The sequence below is a fragment of the Mus pahari genome, chromosome 1 (assembly GCF_900095145.1).
Source record: "Mus pahari chromosome 1, PAHARI_EIJ_v1.1, whole genome shotgun sequence".
Taxonomy (NCBI): Eukaryota; Metazoa; Chordata; class Mammalia; order Rodentia; family Muridae; genus Mus; species Mus pahari.
In genome coordinates this window covers 71,349,831-71,368,053 of record NC_034590.1, presented here as the reverse complement: position 1 = coordinate 71,368,053, position 18,223 = coordinate 71,349,831, and the positions used below count along the sequence as shown (strand labels likewise).

Here is an 18,223-nt window from a genome sequence, read left to right as displayed (position 1 = left end):
CCTCCCTCCCTCTCTCTGCCATCAGGTTAAGGCAAGGGCATCAGGTATGGGTAGATAGGTTGAGGGAAGGAGCTTGGGGCGTGTTGCTGATCACCCACAGTTGCCGCTGACCAGCCCAAATCTGCCTTTCTATCCGCGTGTAACTCCAGAGAGCTTGAGAAGGGGTTGTCTAGGATGGTCATGGGAAAGGACAGAGAACGGTCAGTAGGACCTGGGGAAAGGCAGAGTGGCCTGGCTGTTCTAACCCACTCTGAATGGCATCTTCTCTGCACTACCAGGATCTACCATTTAGAGTGATGCTTCCAGTGGTTCATAGAGTAGGAGCTGCCAGCACCTCACTCTGGGAGTCCCAGGGAAGCACTGGGACCTGGCAAGGGCTAGTGATCACCAGTCTGCATCTAAAAGTAGCTTCTCAAAGTCAAGCGTGGTAGCTCACAGGTATAATGCTAGCATTCAGGAGGCTGGGGCAGGGGATTGCCCTGAATTCAAGGCCCAAAACAAAACGAAACGAAACAAAACAAAACAAAACAAAACAGATAGCCCTTTGGTCCATGGGTCTGAGAGGTGGGAATGCTGTGCTGGACCTTATTCTTGGGGCACTGAAGAGGTTCAAGGGGATATAGGGGTGTGTATATGAGTGTCAGTGTATGTGTGTATGTCTGGGTGTCTGTGTGTGTGTGTGTCTCTGTGTGTATGTGTTTATGTCTGTGTCTCTGTGCATATATGTGTGTGTGTCTCTGTCTCTGTGTATCTCTGTGTGTCTCTGTGTGTATATATGTATGTCTGTGTGTCTGTGTGTGTTTGTGTGTCTCTGTATATCTATGTGTGTGTGTCTCTGTGTGTATGTATGTATGTCTGGGTGTCTCTGTGTGTATGTGTCTGTTGTGCATCTGTATGTGTCTTTGTATACGTCTGTCTGTCTGTCTGTCTGTGTGATCTGTCATTGGACATCATTCTATGACCCACCCTCCTGTGTCTCTGTGTGATCTGTGATTGGACATCGTTTCTATGACCCACCCTCCTGTCTCTCTGTGTGATCTGTGATTGGACATCGTTTCTATGACCCACCCTCCTGTCTCTTTTAGAATTCTTTGATGCAGAAGGAAGTGATATAGACTTGAATTTTGGGGGACTTCGGGGCCGAGGAGTCCAGAAACAAGACCCTCCAATTGAACGAGACCTCTACTTGTCCCTTGAGGACTTATTCTTTGGCTGCACCAAAAAAATTAAGATCTCCCGAAGGGTGAGTACTTCGCTTGCTCTTCTTAACAGGCACCATCACCCTCTACGGACCTCCCAGGCAGGTCCCCTCCCCCTACCAGGAAAACTTGGCAACCTTTTCTGATGGGATCATGGGATTCTCAGCTCAAACGAATTTTAGACTTTAGAATCTGAAATTCAGAGTGAATAATCAAAGGATTCACCCTTCTTTCTGGTACGGAAGTCACCTCTACAGCTACCTAAAGGGGACAGGATCCTTTCTGTCCCAGTCCAGCCCTACCCTGGTGGAAAGTGGAGAAGTAGGTGTAGAAAGAGTCTACTCTGAATTTCACTCCAGGGCATTACAGACCACACCCCCCAGGACTGTGTGCCTCTGCCACAGGGTGGGCACGGAGGTGAACTGGCACAGCCTGTAAGGTGACAGCTTAGGGAAGACCCTTGTGAGTAGCTGCCACAACATTCAGTCGTTGGCCTGACCCTGGCCTGCGGTTCAGCCTTCTTCCTCCCCTTTGCGTGGGGGAGATACCCATTGTGACCCTGCTGTCCAAAGGTGTCACTGTGGGCTCATGGGGTTACAGGCATGATGTGGGAGGAGGCTTTCCATGGGACTCAGTATCTTGTCTTGTGAGAGGTCCGCTGCAGGCTTGTGATCAGCTTCCTCTTTTCTTCATAGCAACCAATAATTTCCTGGAAGCTGAAGTCTGGGGTCTCTAGTGATCTTGTAATGGACACCAGGGTAGGGAGGACTTTGGGACCAAGGCCAGACTTCTGGGCTTTGGAGAGAGGCACCATTCACTGCGTTCTTGTTGGTGGCCAGGACTTGTGGTGACTGCTATCTCAGGCCACAACTTCATCAGCTTGAGGACATGCCTTGCCTTGGGGAGTTACAAGCTCTCAGATCCAGTGACAGCAGGACAGGAGTGGAAACGACTCCGGTCCCCCATTACTGTGGGTACTGAGTACACTCCACAGAGCCTTTCACCTGAGACAGCTCCCCATCTCGCCCCCTGTCTCTGTAGGTGCTAAATGAAGACAGATATTCTTCTACCATCAAGGACAAGATCCTGACCATCGATGTGAGACCTGGGTGGAGGCAGGGCACACGCATCACCTTTGAGAAGGAAGGGGACCAGGTGAGAGAGAGAAGTCTGCTTGGGTCAGTCACCAGGTTCAGGTAGTGGAAGGCCCGAAAGGGAAGGAGCCCATATTTTTTCCTTTCCCTATAATCTTTGGTCTATAGCAAGATTGTCAGAGCCTCCCAATGCTGTGAACCCAGCTTGGGCATCACTCCCATTTTACACTGTGGGAAAACTGAGGTCCCAAGGTGGAAGAAACTTGTTCAAGATATGAACACAAAAGGCTGAAAATGGGGTCTGGGGAGATATGGAGACCTGGGCTTGGTCCCCAGCACCATTGACAGAGCCTTGGCAGATCACCCTGTGATCCCAGGGCTGGCGACACAGGGTGACAGGATCATTGGGTTTACTGACCAGCCAGTCTGGCTGAAGTGCTGTGCTCCAGGGTCAGGAGAGATCCCATCTCAAAAATAAGATAGAGAGCAATGTCAGTTTGTAGCCCTCCAGCACATACATAAACATATGCCCTTGCTCACCCACAGGAACACACACACACACACACACACACACACAGACACACACACACATGCACATGCACACACACCCCTCTGGCAGGAGAACTCAGCTTCTCCTTCAGTGTCTTTCCAGTTTTCTTCAGTGCAAGTCTGAGGAAAGCCCAAGGAGAAAGGTGTTCAGAAGCATTTAATTAATAATATTAAACTAAAATAACTGTGGAGAACATTGCTATTGTACTAGGATGCCGAGTCCTCACAGTCTGATAGCAAACAGAGTAATGGGGAGCTCAGAGACGAGAGAGATGGGTTCCCTTGCCCATACCTCGTCCTTTCTTACCTGGAAAATATCTGCTTCCAACAGTCATGCTTCAACCTGGGTCCCTGTGAGCCACAGCAACTCAGGAGGCTGAGGCCGGGGGATCGCTTGAGCCTTAGGAGGTCATGTTCAGCCTGGGTGACATAGTGAATTCCAGGCTAGTCTGGCTACAGAGTAAGTCATAAGCAAGCAAGAAGGCAGGCAAGCAAATAGATAGCCAGTGCCAACATCCTCCACTCTGGCCACCTTTCCCCAACCTTCCAACATGGCCCAGGGCCTCTGCATGGCCCAACCTCTGGGCCTCCCTTTATCTGGGCCTTGAGCTTGCTATTTCGGACCTATATGACTATTTCTGACCATCTGCTATGTCTTGTCCTGGGGGCAGCAGCCGCCCTTCCCCTGTCATCAGTGGCCAGAAGAGAAGTCAGAGTTCAGGGCGGCTCACTGGAGTGAAGAAATCACTGCTGAGTTTCTGTTAGGCAGAGAAGTTGTCTGCCCAGCTCAGGGTCCAGCTATCGCCTGAGCAAGTCCCCGCCCCGTCCTCCCGAGTACATTTACTTAGAGCATGCGTAGTAGAGAAGTACTTTGGGAGTGGGAAGTGATACAGAGAAGCTCCTCTAGGGGGTGGCCCTAAGCCACACCGAATGTCCCCTCTAGAAAACTGGCTCTAATTCTCCATTGCACAGACGAAGACCTGGAGACAGGTAGAGACAGAAATGTGGCCAACTGATATAAGCAATAAACCTGTCACCACTTGGCTTTCCCTGCCTAGGGCCCCAACATTATCCCGGCTGATATTATCTTCATCGTTAAGGAGAAGCTGCACCCTCGCTTCCGCAGGGAACACGACAACCTTTTCTTCGTGTACCCCATTCCTTTGGGCAAGGTGAGTGGGCACGGTGCAGAAGGGCATGGGGGCCCAGAGTGAACCCCACTTACAGCAGCTCAGGCTTCATCTCTTCTCCCCTAACCGACTAAGACCGGTCACAGGCAGAGTCCTGTGTCTCTCTCCCTGGCATTAGGTGGATCTGTGCAACAGCCCCTCCCTGCCCACCTCATCTTTCCACATTGTCCTGGTCCTGCCACTGTCCCCGGTCTCCACATGTCCAGGTGGTTCTCCTCAAGGTGCCCCTATTGACTCAGGTCTCAGGGTGAGCACACCTGCCTGGCTGGGGCATTGTCACACCACCCACCTCACCCTAGAGCTGCTGTCCCTACTGTGTGGCAGCATTCAGAGTCTGTCATTCCTATTTCTCAAAAGCCTTACATTCTGTCATCACCGAACTGCCCAGCTCAGGGCTGGAACCTAGATAGACTCCCAAACACCCTCTAGATAGAATGGCTGTGGTGATGCTCTGTAAATAGAATGGCTGTGGTGATGCTCTGTAAACCCCTCTCCCATTCTACCCTCCGGCCTCCAGGCCCTTACCTGCTGCACTGTGGAGGTGAAGACCCTTGATGATCGGCTGCTCAACATCCCCATCAACGACATTGTCCAGTGAGTCTGTCTGCCTAGTCCCCAAGTAGTCACAAGAAAGGATAGACTGAGACTTGGTAGGACTGTGCAGGCTGCTGCCAAAGAAGGATTTCCCTGGGAACCCAGGCTGGGATTTAGATCCACCGGCCTCTGCCTGAGCCATGGGCTGTGTTTACCCTACAGAAGGATGGCCTTTCTCTAACTCACGGGAAACCCCTATATAGGCCCGAGAACCCAGTGTTGGTCAATCTCTTGTCTCCATCCTCAAAACTTTCAACAGAGCATGGAATAGTAGCTCCCAAGTCTTGTTCCAAGAGAAGTGTCAGAGAAGGGAAGGTTTGACTCCCACCCCAGGTCGGCTTTGCTTCCTAGGGAGGGTTGTGCCATTCTGGGGGTCAGCCAGCAGGGTATTCACTTTGAGCAAGGGTTTCCAGGAGTGTTGTATTTGGAACAAGACAAGCTCTCCTTCAGCTCTCTCCCACCCGCTCTGGCGTGTGAGACCTGGCCATCCAGTGGGAAGCTGTAAGAATGGCCCCCTCCTGCAGTTGTGTGTGCTGTAGTAGCATGCACCCATTGGACACTGCTGAGCCTTCTATTCTATGCTCCGTCCTTTCTTCTTTCCCTGTCTCAGCCCTAAGTACTTCAAGATTGTGCCGGGTGAGGGGATGCCACTGCCTGAGAACCCCAGCAAGAAGGGAGACCTCTTCATCTTCTTTGACATCCAGTTCCCCACCCGCCTGACACCCCAGAAGAAGCAGATGCTGCGCCAGGCATTGCTGACCTAATTCTGGGGGACCTGAGCAGGAACAGGGATGGAGTGGGCTAGCTGGGCCTTGCCCGCTCCTATCCATTCAACTCCCACAGCCTATGAAGATGGGGAGGCGGGAGATCTTAGGCTGCCATAATAAAGATTCCTATCCTCTAGCTATGATGGGAAGTGAGTTGGTGGGGTGCTTCCTGCAGGACCCCAAAAGCTAGGCACCCGAGACCCCATTTTGACTTCCAAGGCACGGACTGTTCCCCTGAGGCTTCAGCGTTTCCTGCTTCCATCTTGGCAACAGGAGGCAAGGCTTTGTGACCTCTAGGGTCCTTCTGCATCTGACATCTCACAACAGACTATCTTTAGAAGGAACCGTCTGTGGACTGTGCCATCCTGAGAAACATTGACAGGAAAGCAAAGCACGGGCAGGGACAGCACTTGTCCCAGCACTCCTGTGTCTGTGGCTAAGCCACCACCAGAACTTTAGGCTACTCCATATAGGCTCACAGCTTCAGTTAACAGCCACACCCAAGACACAGTGCCAGGAGAGCTCTGCTCTCTGCCCCTGGCTTTGGTTCCCTGTCTATGAGATGGGTTTAGGCCGCCTCTGGACCAGTAGTCTGCGAGGCATGAAAACTTGAGCTCCTGTCTCTTGCACTGGTTACTGACCTTGTTCGTGGAGCTTACAGCCTGCCTACAGGTAGGAGTCTGGGGTCATTGGTGTGAAAACCGCTTGGTGGACTCATGGTTAGATTATAGAGAGGGTCGTAGCATCACTGTCCTATGGCCTGAAGGAGGTCTGGCTTCCTGAGTCACACCTATGCCTTTAGAGATCGACCTGCCTCTGAGTATTGGGATTTAAAGCATGCAGTCCCACACCCAGTTTTTATACTTTTAAATTTTGAGGTGGGGATTCCAGTAGCTGAGACTGACCTTGAACACCATTCTCTTGCCTCGGCATCCCACATGCTGGGATTATAAGCATGTGTCACCATGCCCACCTAAAAGATTCTTGTTTTTTAAAGTGGGAATGCAGCTCTTGGCAAGTATTTTACTTTTGAACACATTCAGTCTTGGCCCTGCTGTCCCCAAACCCTTGGGATCAAGTTATCCTACTGCCTGAAGCCATCTTGAACCATTATGAAGGCAGTGACAGAAAATCCCTGAGATAAGAGGAATAAACATGGTGGTGCAGTGCACACCTTTAATCCCAGCACTTGGCAGGCAGATGCGGGTAGATCTCTGACACAAGCCTGGTCTACAGAGCAAGCTCCAGGATAGCCGGGGCTTCGCAGAGAGCCTGCCTCAAAACCAAACCAAACCAAACCAAACCAACACCTGGAGATAAAGACTCTGGGGCTGGGGCTCCAGCCAGGAAGCATGTCTGTGTAACAGACAAATGTGGACCTTCAGTCAGATAGCAGGGCAAGTCACTTCATTTCTCTAGGTCCTTTTTGTGGAATAAAGTTGTTTTGCCTGCATGTTACTGTGCCATATACATGCTTGCAGTACCCTCAGGGGCCAGAAGAGGGTGTCATCTCCCTGGAACTGGAGTTAAACGGATGGTTGTGAGCTATAGTGTGGGCCCTGGGTCTGGAACCCAGGACCTTTGCCAGAGTTGCTAGTGTTCTTGACTGCCAAGCCATCTCTCCAGCCCTCTGGATCCACCTTTACTTTTGTTTGAGACAGGGTTTCTTTGTGTAGCCCTGGCTGACCTTGAACTCAGTCTGCCCCCACCACAGGGATTAAAGGGGAGAGACTCCACTGCCAGGATCTATTTAAACAGCAAAGACTTCAACCCCTTCATTACAGACCTGTGGGACCAGATGGTAGAGTGTTCACTGCCCTGTGGCAGGACTGACACGAAGGTGACTGTAACCTAACTGCCTGCTCTGAGGGCGACCCTCCAGTACTGTAGGGATGTTGGGGAAGAAGGACTTCTGTCCTGGAGGGCTCTGTGGGAAGCCTGGCCTCAGACCTCCACCATGTCCTTTATGAGATGATCCCTGTCGTCTCAGTAACTGGGCTGCCTTAGGAGGCATCCCTCTGGAAGCATTGCTAAGGCCTCTGCCATGCTGCTTTCCAAAGACCGCTGCCCCTTCCTCAGGCCAACCGACAGCATTCGTAGACATGGAGTCTAGTGGTCCCATATCTATACATGTCTGGTGAAGGATCTATTGGACACACCGTGCCCTCTCTTGACCTGTTTGTCAGCTGTTGGTAGTAAGCTGTTCCCTGAAGGACCTAACACAATGACCAGATCCTCATTTGCTATGCCCTTGTGTGGTGAAGCACCAGCTGCACTGTCGGCCAACCCTCACTGCGACTTGCTGCCTCAGGACCGAGACTGGGGCTGGATTTACCAGAAGCTGAGGAGAATTTGTGCTCTTCTCTGGGAGCCAACCTGACAGCCTGGCCTCTTGCTAAGTACTGGGAAGATCTAACTTTCTAGCTCTGACCCAGCCCGCGAAAGAGGTGAAGCGGCAGAAGCTATCATTCAGGCCGAGAGGACATCCTGTCGTCTGGGCCCAGCTTCACAGCTGCCAGACAATCCCCCAAGGACCCGGCACTGTGTGTCTAACCTGGCACTCAGTCGTGACCCGTGCGAGATGTCTGAAATGTATAAAATGGGCCTTGGAGACTTGACAGGCCCTGCCCTGTTCTGGGACCTCACCGGTGGTTCCTGCTCCTTGAGTGGTCCAGCCTCCCTCTCCTGGCTGAGGAGAGCTGGCTGACACCCTGACAAGCGTTGGCTGGTCCCCAACCTTGGGGGAAAAGGTAAGACTCCCAACAGGAAGGCTCTTCAGAGGTCAGGTACTACAGGTGGCGGTAATCCCAGCACTTGGGAAACTCTGGCAGAATTGTCATGAGTTCCAGGCCAGTGTGCTACAGCCCTAAACCCCTACAGGCTGGATCTTTGCCAGGGAGCCTGAACCCCTTTCAATAGGTCAGACCTGCCCTGCTCCCACCCACCCCCGGTTCAGAGGATGGCTCAGGGGGTGATTCTAGCTGAGGACAGCCTGCCTTGTCCTCTGTAGGTCTATGGCCTCGGGAGGGGGTTGCTGTGTGTAAGAGAGTAAAGCAAGCCCCCCAAAATGGAAGGTTGATGTGTGGGGGCAAGGATACTTCCACTCCACAGATAGAGGCCTGGCCAGTGTGGGTGGGGAAGGCAGCTCTGGAATACCAGATACTGAGTGACAGCTTACACGGTACTCAGGAAAGGGTAGGAGGGACAAAGGCTACTGTCCCCTGGCTGTGCAACTGATCTCCGGAGTCTACACTGGGTCTGGAGGAACGGACTGGAAGACCCTCCAGCCCCCCTCAGATGTTACAGGTGGAATGTGGGTCACATCCCTTTCTAAAGTCACTGGGGTCCTCACCTGCCTGCCAAGGTCCTGCCAAGGTCCCTTGGACCAAGACCTCTGTAAACATGAGAAAGAAGACACCAACATTGAGCTTGCTTTATGGGTGAAGGCTGGCTGGGCTGGGCTGGGCCGGGAATGAGGATGTAGATTTGGGCTTAACTGTAGAAAGGGCTGAGGGCTCAGGGTCTGGGGTCAGGCCTTCTCACCGTGGGTCATCAGTACAGAGGTATAGGGAGATGAGGTGGGAAGGGAGTTGGGTACGGGAAATGGGAAGAGATTGGGGCTGGGCAGAGGATGAAGGAAAAGACAGGGCAGGGATGGGGAGCAGGGCCCGGTCAGCAGCTGGAGAGTCTCAGGAGAGCGCCTCCCGGGACTGATAGGCAGCCATTAGGGCTCTTTTGAGCTGCTCATAGGTGACAAACATCACTACGTTCCAGGATCCCAAGCGGAGGAAGGAAGGCATGAATCTAGAAAGAGCAAACACACGTCATGGCAGCCCCTCCACCACCTGCTTCTAACCACTGGGCTCATCCACCCACCCAACCCACAGCCACATGCCCAAGAATCCTGAGTATCCAGCTCCCTACTCCTGCTGTGCTGGGGAGTAGAACCCCGTGTCCCCAAGCATGCTAAGCAAGCCCTCCCCCACTGAGCCACCCAGCCCCCAACCCCCAGTCTGAATGCCATTTTAACTTCTAAAAACCAGAGGTGACAGCAACTATGGGCTATCTGACATTAGGCTGCATCTCACTTCTCCCCCTGGAGTTTGTGAGGGGATCTGAGGCTCACCCCTTGTAGAAGGCGCCGGCTCCCTCCTTCCGGAGCATGGTAAGGGCACAGTGACCTGCGCTGCGGTACTGGCCCAAGGCAGAGTTCATGTATCTCGTCTTGACCACATCAACAGGGGAGGCGATGACGGTGGTGCAGAAGCCGGCCCCGAAGGCAGAAGTGAAGTGACAAGGGAGGTCATCTGCCATGAAGCAGCAGGAGGGGCAGTCAGCTCTCCCCGCCACATCCCTCCATTGCAGCAGAGGAGCAGCAGGAGAGGCAGTCAGCTCTCCCTGCCACATCCCTCCATTGCAGCAAAGGGGGCTCATTGTTTTAAAGACAGATTGCAGTTAGAATCTCTTAGGGGGACTTAAGATTCTTTTCTTTGATCTAGCCTGTTTTTGTGCAAAGTGGGGTTTTTACCCTGTTGGATTTGAATGGCAAGAAATATAAACTCTAAAAACATAAGCCAAGCAGGATAACAAGATGCGGTCTTTAGGCAACTAGCCGCCCCCTCCCAGCTTGTAGTGACCCTAACACACCTGTCATGAGGTTGGCTTTCAGGAGAGTATCTTTGATGAGGTCATAGGTCACCAGCTCAGCACAGTTGACAATGGCATTACGGGCAACATTGGGAGAGGTCCCTGTCGAAAAGAGAACCTGTGTGAGCCCAGGGCCTGAGGGAGAGGAGGGGAGAAAAGCCATCAACCAGAACACACCTTTCCAGAGGCCGCGGAGCCCTTCCTCTCGTGCAATGGTCTTGTAGGCTTCGACAGTGCTCTGGTATCTCCGACCACCACCAGCCCGGGCCTGAGCCTGGAAGCGGACCTTTACCACATCTGTAGGCTGGGCCACAGCCACGGCCAGGGCACCTGTGGTGCTACCTGCCAGGAGGCGGCTCCCGATGCCTGCATCTGTGGGCACAGGGGGGACGGGGTTAGTGGCCAGCAGGCGTGCGCTCATGTGCACCATGCTCTTGCCAGACCACCATGCCATGGGGAGAGGCTCTAAATCACTCTTGCAGGGTTACAACCAGGATGTAACACAAAATGGAGTCAGAACATAAGTGTGTTCATTTAAGCTACTCAGCAGCCTTGGGAAATCAGGGTCAGTTCCATTTATCAAATGTGAAACCCAAGACCAAGAGGAGTGGCCTTTCCTAGCGGAACTGACTCCAGAGGCAGGTTCTTAGTCCCAACTCTACTTCTCCCTGGAGAGTGTGGTTGTGGGGGCTGCCTCTCCATTGTGCTTTTGGCCCAGTCTCTCCCCTATTTCAAGCCTCTATCTGTGACCCAGGAGGCCACTTACCACCGAGATGGTTTTGAAGACCATCATGGGCTCACACCCTGCTTGGAGACAGCCCTGGTGCTCAGATAACAGGAATCAGGGTCCACCTCTGACCCTTCCCGGGGGTCTTGGGAAGCCTAAAGGAGCCACTGAGCCGCAGACAGACTAAGGTCAGTCAGTCTGTCCTTGCCGTATACTCACGCTCCGAGCCCTTGGTGTAGAACTGCTTGACAGAGTCGTAGAGGCCAATGCGGACGGAGGCAAAGCTCATCTGGCGCTGCAGGCCAGCGACCAGCCCATTGTAGAGGCTGCGTGGACCCTCAGTGCGCACCATGGTTAGGATGGTGCCCAGAACGCCACGGTACTGGGCGCTGGCTGCGGTGCGCACTAGCCCCTGACTCTCCCCTTGGATCTGAAAGGCCAAGATGGGGTGGTTATGAGCACAGGGAGATGGCTCTGCTGGTCTCCCGCCACCTCCAGGCTCCTCATCCCCGCTGAGGGGTCTGACCCAGGGAGGAAGCAGATTAGACAGCATCAGGACCCTCACTTCATCCTCACCTGCAGCCGGACCTTGGCGGTGTCGAGAGGGAAAGTGATGAGATCTGCAATGCAGGCAGCTGTCCCAGCCCCCAGGAACTTCACAGTGGCTGTAGGGGGCACATCTGTGGCCTTGAAACCAACCATGATTCTGATTTCCTGCTACCTCCCGGAAGATGGAGAGAAATTGGAGAAAGGGGGACCTTCAATCGGCAAGACGAGACAGAGGAACTCTGCCGGAGTTCTAGGCCAAGAGGGGAGAAACCATCAGTATCAGCAGCCCCTCCCTGGTCACCACCTACCTACACCCGCCCAGCCTTCCCTCAAGGCACCAAGCACATCTCAGGGGTTCCAGGATGAAACCAGGAGAGAGCGCCAAAAATAGTCAAGTAGGGTCTGGGAAGCACTTCCTGCCAAGGAACTGAGATTCAGTGAAGAGCTCCTCTCTTATTTAGTGTGGGGGGTGTCGCTCAGGGTCACCCTGGAAGCCACCAACCAGTTCCTGATCTCCTGGCAGAGGCTGCATAGAGGAAGTCCCATTCCTGATCTGTGGGACTATCCCAAGGGCTGACTAGGACAAGACTACCAGAGCAGGACCTGGCAGGCAAACCCCTCAGTCTTTTGCTCTGGGATCCTAAACAGGAGAGGTTCTGACTGGCGTGTAATTATGAAGGGAGACATGAGACACCTTGATGAATTCCATCCTAGCAGCCCCCACCCAGCTCGGGCCCTGTGCTACACCAGGTCCAGGTTTCCAGACGGGCGCTGCCCACCCCTGCAGGCTCGTGGCCAGGCACCGGGGAAGGCACCTGGCCAGCCAGGACGCCTGTTTGTTTTCCTCCAGTGTAGGGAAATGCTCAGTTATCTGTGGTGCGATGGGAGGCGCAGCTCACAGCTATGCAGAAAAGATACAGGAAACCAAAAGGTCCATTTTGTTCTTTGAGCTGGAACACCACCCTCCTCCAAGCCCTAGGAGGAAGTGAACCCAGCACCCAGTAGGGGTGGGGGAGGGGGTGGGGAGGGTGAACTGCTTCTTCCCTAGTTTCACTTCTCCGCTTTCATTGGCGCAATCGCTCTGAGCCCAGCTTGATTGGCTGCCTGTGTTGCTGGGGCAGAGGAGGAAAGCCCTAGCGGGTGGAGGGAGGATGTGGTGGTAGTCACCTGTGAACACAGACAGCCGTGGAAACAAAACAGCTCACCCAGGCTGGGACAAACAGGGACATCAGAGGGACTCACCATGACAACGGGCTCAAGGGCGCCTCTAGGAAAAGCCTGACCTCAGTCAGGTTTCTTTGAGTGTGGGCCCCTTGGGCTCAGTGAGACTAGGAGTCAATGTCTAGGGGAAGGTGCTCCCTGACTCTCTTCTCCCAGGTAGTGCTCCACACTCTGACTCCACTGAGAAATCCTGAGAGCAGCCTGGAAGGCAGCTGCCCTCCCTGGCTCCCAGTTAGACGGCAGAGCTCAGAACCATGTCCACGGGCTCCAAAGCTGCTCCCAGTCTGCCTTGCCCTGCGGTGCCTCATTTCTCCCAGTTTTTCTCAGTCTTAGAGAAGGCCCTTCACAATGGAAGCCCTTTCTGACCAATTAAACAGTTCTGAGACGCTCTGAGCAGACCTCCTCTCTAGGCATTAGTACATGAGTCTAAGGCATGCTGGTCTAATGGTGAGCTAAGTGGTAGGGTGGTGTGAAGTCCAGAAAGACTAGGTCTCAGTTGCTGCCAGCTCAAAAACATGTGGCTCAGCTGCCATTGTGAATGCTGCTTAGGGTTTGCCAAAGGTCGGGTCCTTGAGGGTTGGGTACAGAGGCAAAGATCACCTGTACTAAAGGTTCCTACCATGACTAAAACCCAGGCCTTGAAAGATAATCCTGTCAGGCACGGTCTCCATATAAAGCTCCAGGAGAGCCAAAGGTAGGCCCCGAGATCCTGACCCAAAGTGAACCAACAGAAACAGAATCCATCTATAGGACCAGACAACCACTGAAGGCAATAAAAAAACTAGCACCCAATTTCTGATCTCATTCACAGGGACGTCAAAAGCTAGGACAAAAAAATAAAAGTTAGAATGGAAGCCCAGATCAGCAAGATGGCTCAGTGGGTAAGGGTGCTTGCCACTGGGACACAGATGGTAGGAGGCCTGAGTTGTCTACTGGCCTTCATTTGCATGCCACAGCACCCATGTGCCTACACGTGAACGCACGGGTGTGCACACATGCACACACGTGAACATACGCACACACACACACACACACACACACACACACACACACACACACATACACACACACACACACACACACACCATAAGCTCCTGCCCCAGCTTTGCTGTTGACTGCCAAGGCCACCTGGAACCAGTCCCAGTCCCGCTTAGGTTCTCTCCTTATATACACTGGGGCCCACCATCTTTCCGGGCCAGGTGACCAGGGATGATGAAGGAGCTCGCTGAACTGTGAAGAGGCACTCGTCAGGGCCTGAGAAGGCTTCCTTGGCCTGGACTCCTTACCTGGAAGGTGCTTTGAGGTCTCAGGCTGAGGCCTCCAAGATCAAGCTTCTCTAAAGGTATCCCGTTCTTCAAAGCTGCCGGTGGCTACCATGGCCCGATCCCCTTGATTCTCCATAGAAAATGGCTGGGAGACGAAACACTTAAAGTTCATACTATTGTGTCCTGTGGGCAAGAGGAAGGAAGCCAAGTTTAGAAAGGAAGATTGTCTTTGCAGGACCCCCGCCCTGCAAGGAAGGGTCATCTGTCACACAAGCCCTTTCGGACAGCCTTGCTGGGAGGGACGGACGATGCAAGGCTCGGTTCTCGCTCAGAGCCCAGGGTCTGGGGGGAGGTGGACTCAGGAGTCTTTACTCCCACACGCTGGCTCACTTCCAAACTTGTTTCTCAGACAGCTAATGAGGACAGGCTGCTGTGCTGTGCCCGGGGAGACAGTCACAAAACTGGTGAGTGGAGCATTGTGTCTATTTGTGTTGAATCAGGATAAGGCAGGCCCAGTCTCCCTGTGTCCCTACTCCCACCTCAGGCGGGCAGCCACATAAGATAGTGTATCAAAGGCCAAACAAACTCCAAGCCTCCTCCAGCACAAACAACCCTAGAAACAAGGCTTTAGGGCACATGGCCCAGAGCCTCCTGGTGACAGTCATTCTGATCTTCGCGGACGGAAGCCCCTTCCCCCCCGCCCCTCCCCCCCGCCCCGGTCAGGCTGGGAACATCACAGATGAGGGGAAGAAGTAGAGAGAAGGTTTTAACCTTCGACCAACTGGACGTCAGAGGCAAAGAACAAAGGGAGTATTTAGGAGGAAAGAGAAAGGATCTAGAGAGGGCAAATTAGGACTCCAGGGAAGGGAAACGAAAGAGCAAAGACAGACGGAGTGGGAGTGAGCAGGTGCGGCCAGCGAAGGGATGGGGCACGCTCACCGGACCGCAGGAGAACACAGGAGTCCGACGGCAGGAGAGTGGTGACTGCCCAGGAAGCTCTCGATCCGACGACACCGCGGGCCGAACTGACAGTGGCTGTGAACCCGCGCCTAAAGAACTTACGTCTGGAGGGCGTGGTCGGGGCGTGGCGAGGCGGAGCCAGGGCGGCCCTCGCCCCCGGGTGAGGAGGCGTTTCCGTCTGTGGTTGCCTGAAACCCCTGGGTCTCCCCAGAGTCTCAGATCTTCCCTCTCTATTCACCGGGCAGACAATCCCTTTGTGAGGACAGCCAGACTGACTGGCCCGCTGCTCTGGATCGCGACCCCCTATCCCTCCAGGCCTCCCTTCCCCCTCCCTGCAAGCCACCTGCGCACCGGGCGGAGCAAGGGCTTCAGGGACCGGAACAAACCCGGGCGTGGTGACGGGGCAAGGCTGGAGTTCCCGCCTTTGGCGCTCCCGGTCAGGTCCCCGGGGACACTGGCACCTAACGGCTGGGGTGGGGCGAGGACACCTGGCCTCCCTTCTCCTCTGCACCGATTGTAGCCAGGCTGGCGCCCCGCAAGGGAGAGGGCAGGGCAGAGCCTCGCCTGCTGCACTCCAGCCCAGCGAGGACAAACTCAGCAGGTGGACGGGACCTCAGCGAGATAATGGCCACGTGGGAGTGGCGGACGTGAAAGCAATACTTGGGTCCTGTGTAGGGGACTAACGTGCATTGTGGGGTTAGTAGGGGTTTGTTTGCCCCTGGACTGTGTTCCAGCTTTGATACTCTCCGTCGGTTTCTTTTGTTTTTAGCCTCGTCAGCCCCAGGGTCTTAAGAGATTAGATCAGGGCGTGGAACTCTTTTTGCTTGCCTAGGAATTAGGCGCCCAAGAGCAGGAAGCCGGGGACCAAGGGCCCGAATATACTATAATAGAAGCTCAAGTGGGTTTGGGCTGCTGTGGAAAGTGGAGTGGGAGGAGGGGGCTGGGTGAAAGTTTGTAGAAAGCAATTACTATGCATCAGGTAGGCGGCACAGGCACCCAACGATAATCTTTCCAGGTCATCGTTAACCATTATTTTCCAGAACAAGAAAGTGTGAGAGGCCCCAGACCTTAATAGGATCCCAGACCTTAGCACAACTGACTCCATGATGGAAGTACCATTCAACTGTAAAACTCAGCACACAGAACCATCAATGTCCATAGTTCTGGAAAAGTCTCTAAATGTACTGACCTTAATTTTTGGCTTCTGTGGTTCCACTACTTGCTAACTTGTTTTGTTAACTGAAGTATGTTATCCTAAAACATGGGTTTTGTGCTTAAAAACTTACCCAGGAAAGGATCCTGAACACCCAGTGTAGCTGTATTAGCTAGCTGGCTTACTTTAAATAAGACTAGATAAAATAAACCTTCACTACCAAGTGGCAAAACCCCATAGCTGGTGGATGGATGGTGATCCCACACATAGCTGGTGATCTTACAAAGCCGACAGTACTCTACTCTGCCCATTGCTCACTCCCAATGCTCCCAATAAACCACTCTTTAAAAAAAAAAAGATCGGGCGTGGTGGCACATGCCTTTAATCCCAGCACTCAGGAGACAGAGGCAGGCAGATTTCTGAGTTCGAAGACAGCCTGGTCTACAGAGTGAGTTCCAGGACAGCCAGGGCTATACAGAGAAACCCTGTCTCGAAAAAAAAACAAAAAACCAAAAACAAAACCAAAAAAACAAAACACTTCTCTTTAGGGGGCTGGAGAAATGGCTCAGAGGTTAAGAACACTGACTGTTCTTCCAAAGGTCCTGAGTTCAAATCCCAGCAACCACATGGTGGCTCACAACCATCTGTAATGAGATCTGACGCCCTCCTCTGGATTCTCTGAAGACAGCTACAGTGTACTTACATATAATAATAAATATCTTTAAAAAAAAATTGGTGAAGAGGCTGGTGAGATGGCTTCGTGGGTAAGAGCACTGATTGCTCTTCCGAAGGTCCTGAGTTCAAATCCCAGCAACCACATGGTGGCTCACAACCATCTGTACAGCTACAGTGTACTCATGTACATAAAATAAATATTTTTTAAAAATTGGTCAAATAAGAATTAAAAGATGTGGGGCTAGAGATGGCTCAACGGTTAAGAGCAGTGACTGCTCTTCCACAATCATCTGTAATGGGATTTGATGCCCTCTTCTGGTGTGTCTGAAGTGAGTGACAGTGTACTCACATATATAAAATAAATAAATCTAAAAAAAAAAAAAAAGAATTAAAAGATGCATCTTCTCATAGATGAATGTGTGAATTATTATGGGGATGGCTAAAACTCTATTCAGTATGCTATACTGCATATAACACTACTGAAAAATAACTTATTAAAAACTATTTAATATAGTGTAATATTTAAAATAATAATAATAATTATTATTATTATCATTATTATTTTCTGAGACAGGGTTTCTCTATGTGACATCTCTGGCTGTCCTGGAAGTCCCTCTGTAGACCAGGCTGACCTTCAACTCACAGAAATCCACCTGCTTCTTCCTCCCGAGCGCTGAAATTAAAGGTATGTACCACCACTGAATTGTATTGTTTGTGGATTTACATTGATAAAACTATTGATAAGAAAATGGAGAGGTAGCAAATGTAATTCAAACAGCAAATGAATTGTTATACTTTGGATAAATGTAAATGCAGAGAGGTGCTAGAGTGATGGCTTTGTGGGCCAGAGAGCTTGCTTTACTATAATGAGTGTACTGGTTAATTTTGTGTCAACTTGACACAAGCTGGAGTTATCACAGAGAAAGGAGCTTCAGTTGGAGAAATGCCTCCATGAGATCCAGCTGCAAGGCATTTTCTCAATTAGTGATCAAGGGGGGAGGTCCCTTTGTGAGTGGTGCCATCTCTGGACTGGTAGTCTTGGGTCCTATAAGAAAGCAGGCTGAGCAAGCCAGAGGAAGCAAGCCAGTAAAGAACATCCCTCCATGGCTTCTGCATCAGCTCCTGCTTTCTGACCTGCTTGAGTTCCAGTCCTGCATCCTTTGGTGATCAACAGCAGTATGGAAATGTAAGCCCAATAAACCCTTTCCTCCCCAACTTGCTTCTTGGTCATGATGTTTGTGCAGGAATAGAAACCCCGACTAAGACAATGAGAATCCAAGTTAGAGTTCCCAGTGCCTGTATACACAGCTAGGCATGGGTGGTGTGTTTGTAAGCTTAGTACAGGGGACAAGAGTTGGCTGGCTAGCAGACTGAGCCGAAACTACATGAATTTGTATTAACACTGTCAAAAAAAAAAAAAAAAAAAAGGCAAGTGGTTCAGTTTGCAGCTCTCCACAGTAGGTTTAGTATTTCATCAGTACACAGTAGGTTTAGTATCTCACCAGTACACAGTAGGTTTAGTATCTCACCAGTACACAGTAGGTTTAGTATCTCACCAGTACACGGTAGGTTTAGTATCTCACCAGTACACGGTAGGTTTAGTATCTCACCAGTACACGGTAGGTTTAGTATC

At 52.1% G+C, this 18,223-nt stretch overlaps 2 protein-coding genes across 2 annotated transcripts in view; one reads left to right on the top strand and one right to left on the bottom strand.

Moving 5' to 3' along the window:
* Dnajb13 (DnaJ heat shock protein family (Hsp40) member B13) overlaps positions 1-5,526 on the top strand; it is a 12,167-nt gene extending 6,641 nt beyond the window's left edge. The window contains exons 4-8 of the mRNA XM_021214546.1: positions 1,086-1,243; positions 2,241-2,354; positions 3,901-4,014; positions 4,550-4,626; positions 5,237-5,526. Coding sequence (XP_021070205.1) covers positions 1,086-1,243; positions 2,241-2,354; positions 3,901-4,014; positions 4,550-4,626; positions 5,237-5,390 — 617 coding nt within the window. The 3' untranslated portion in view covers positions 5,391-5,526. The remainder of the gene's footprint in view (positions 1-1,085; positions 1,244-2,240; positions 2,355-3,900; positions 4,015-4,549; positions 4,627-5,236) is intronic.
* A 3,286-nt stretch (positions 5,527-8,812) lies between these two features.
* Positions 8,813-14,836, bottom strand: Ucp2 (uncoupling protein 2). Its single transcript, XM_021189894.2, has 8 exons — positions 14,742-14,836; positions 13,824-13,985; positions 11,344-11,566; positions 10,987-11,197; positions 10,218-10,412; positions 10,041-10,142; positions 9,520-9,700; positions 8,813-9,197 (listed from the first exon to the last, which is right to left on the bottom strand). Exons 3-8 carry the CDS (start codon positions 11,467-11,469, stop codon positions 9,083-9,085), a joined length of 930 nt encoding a protein of 309 aa, XP_021045553.1. The 5' UTR covers positions 11,470-11,566; positions 13,824-13,985; positions 14,742-14,836; the 3' UTR covers positions 8,813-9,082.
* Between the last annotated feature and the right edge of the window lie 3,387 nt (positions 14,837-18,223).

What these genes read in the sequence shown, in the direction of transcription:
- Ucp2 (XM_021189894.2), bottom strand. Translation starts at nt 11,469, where the DNA reads ATGGTTGGTTTCAAGGCCACAGATGTGCCCCCTACAGCCACTGTGAAG. An exon ending in GAAAGCCAACCTCATGACAG is followed by an intron (nt 9,701 to 10,040) that starts GTGTGTTAGGGT and finishes GCTTCATGGCAG; the next exon opens with ATGACCTCCCTTGTCACTTC. An exon ending in GCCGGCGCCTTCTACAAGGG is followed by an intron (nt 9,198 to 9,519) that starts GTGAGCCTCAGA and finishes TGCTCTTTCTAG; the next exon opens with ATTCATGCCTTCCTTCCTCC.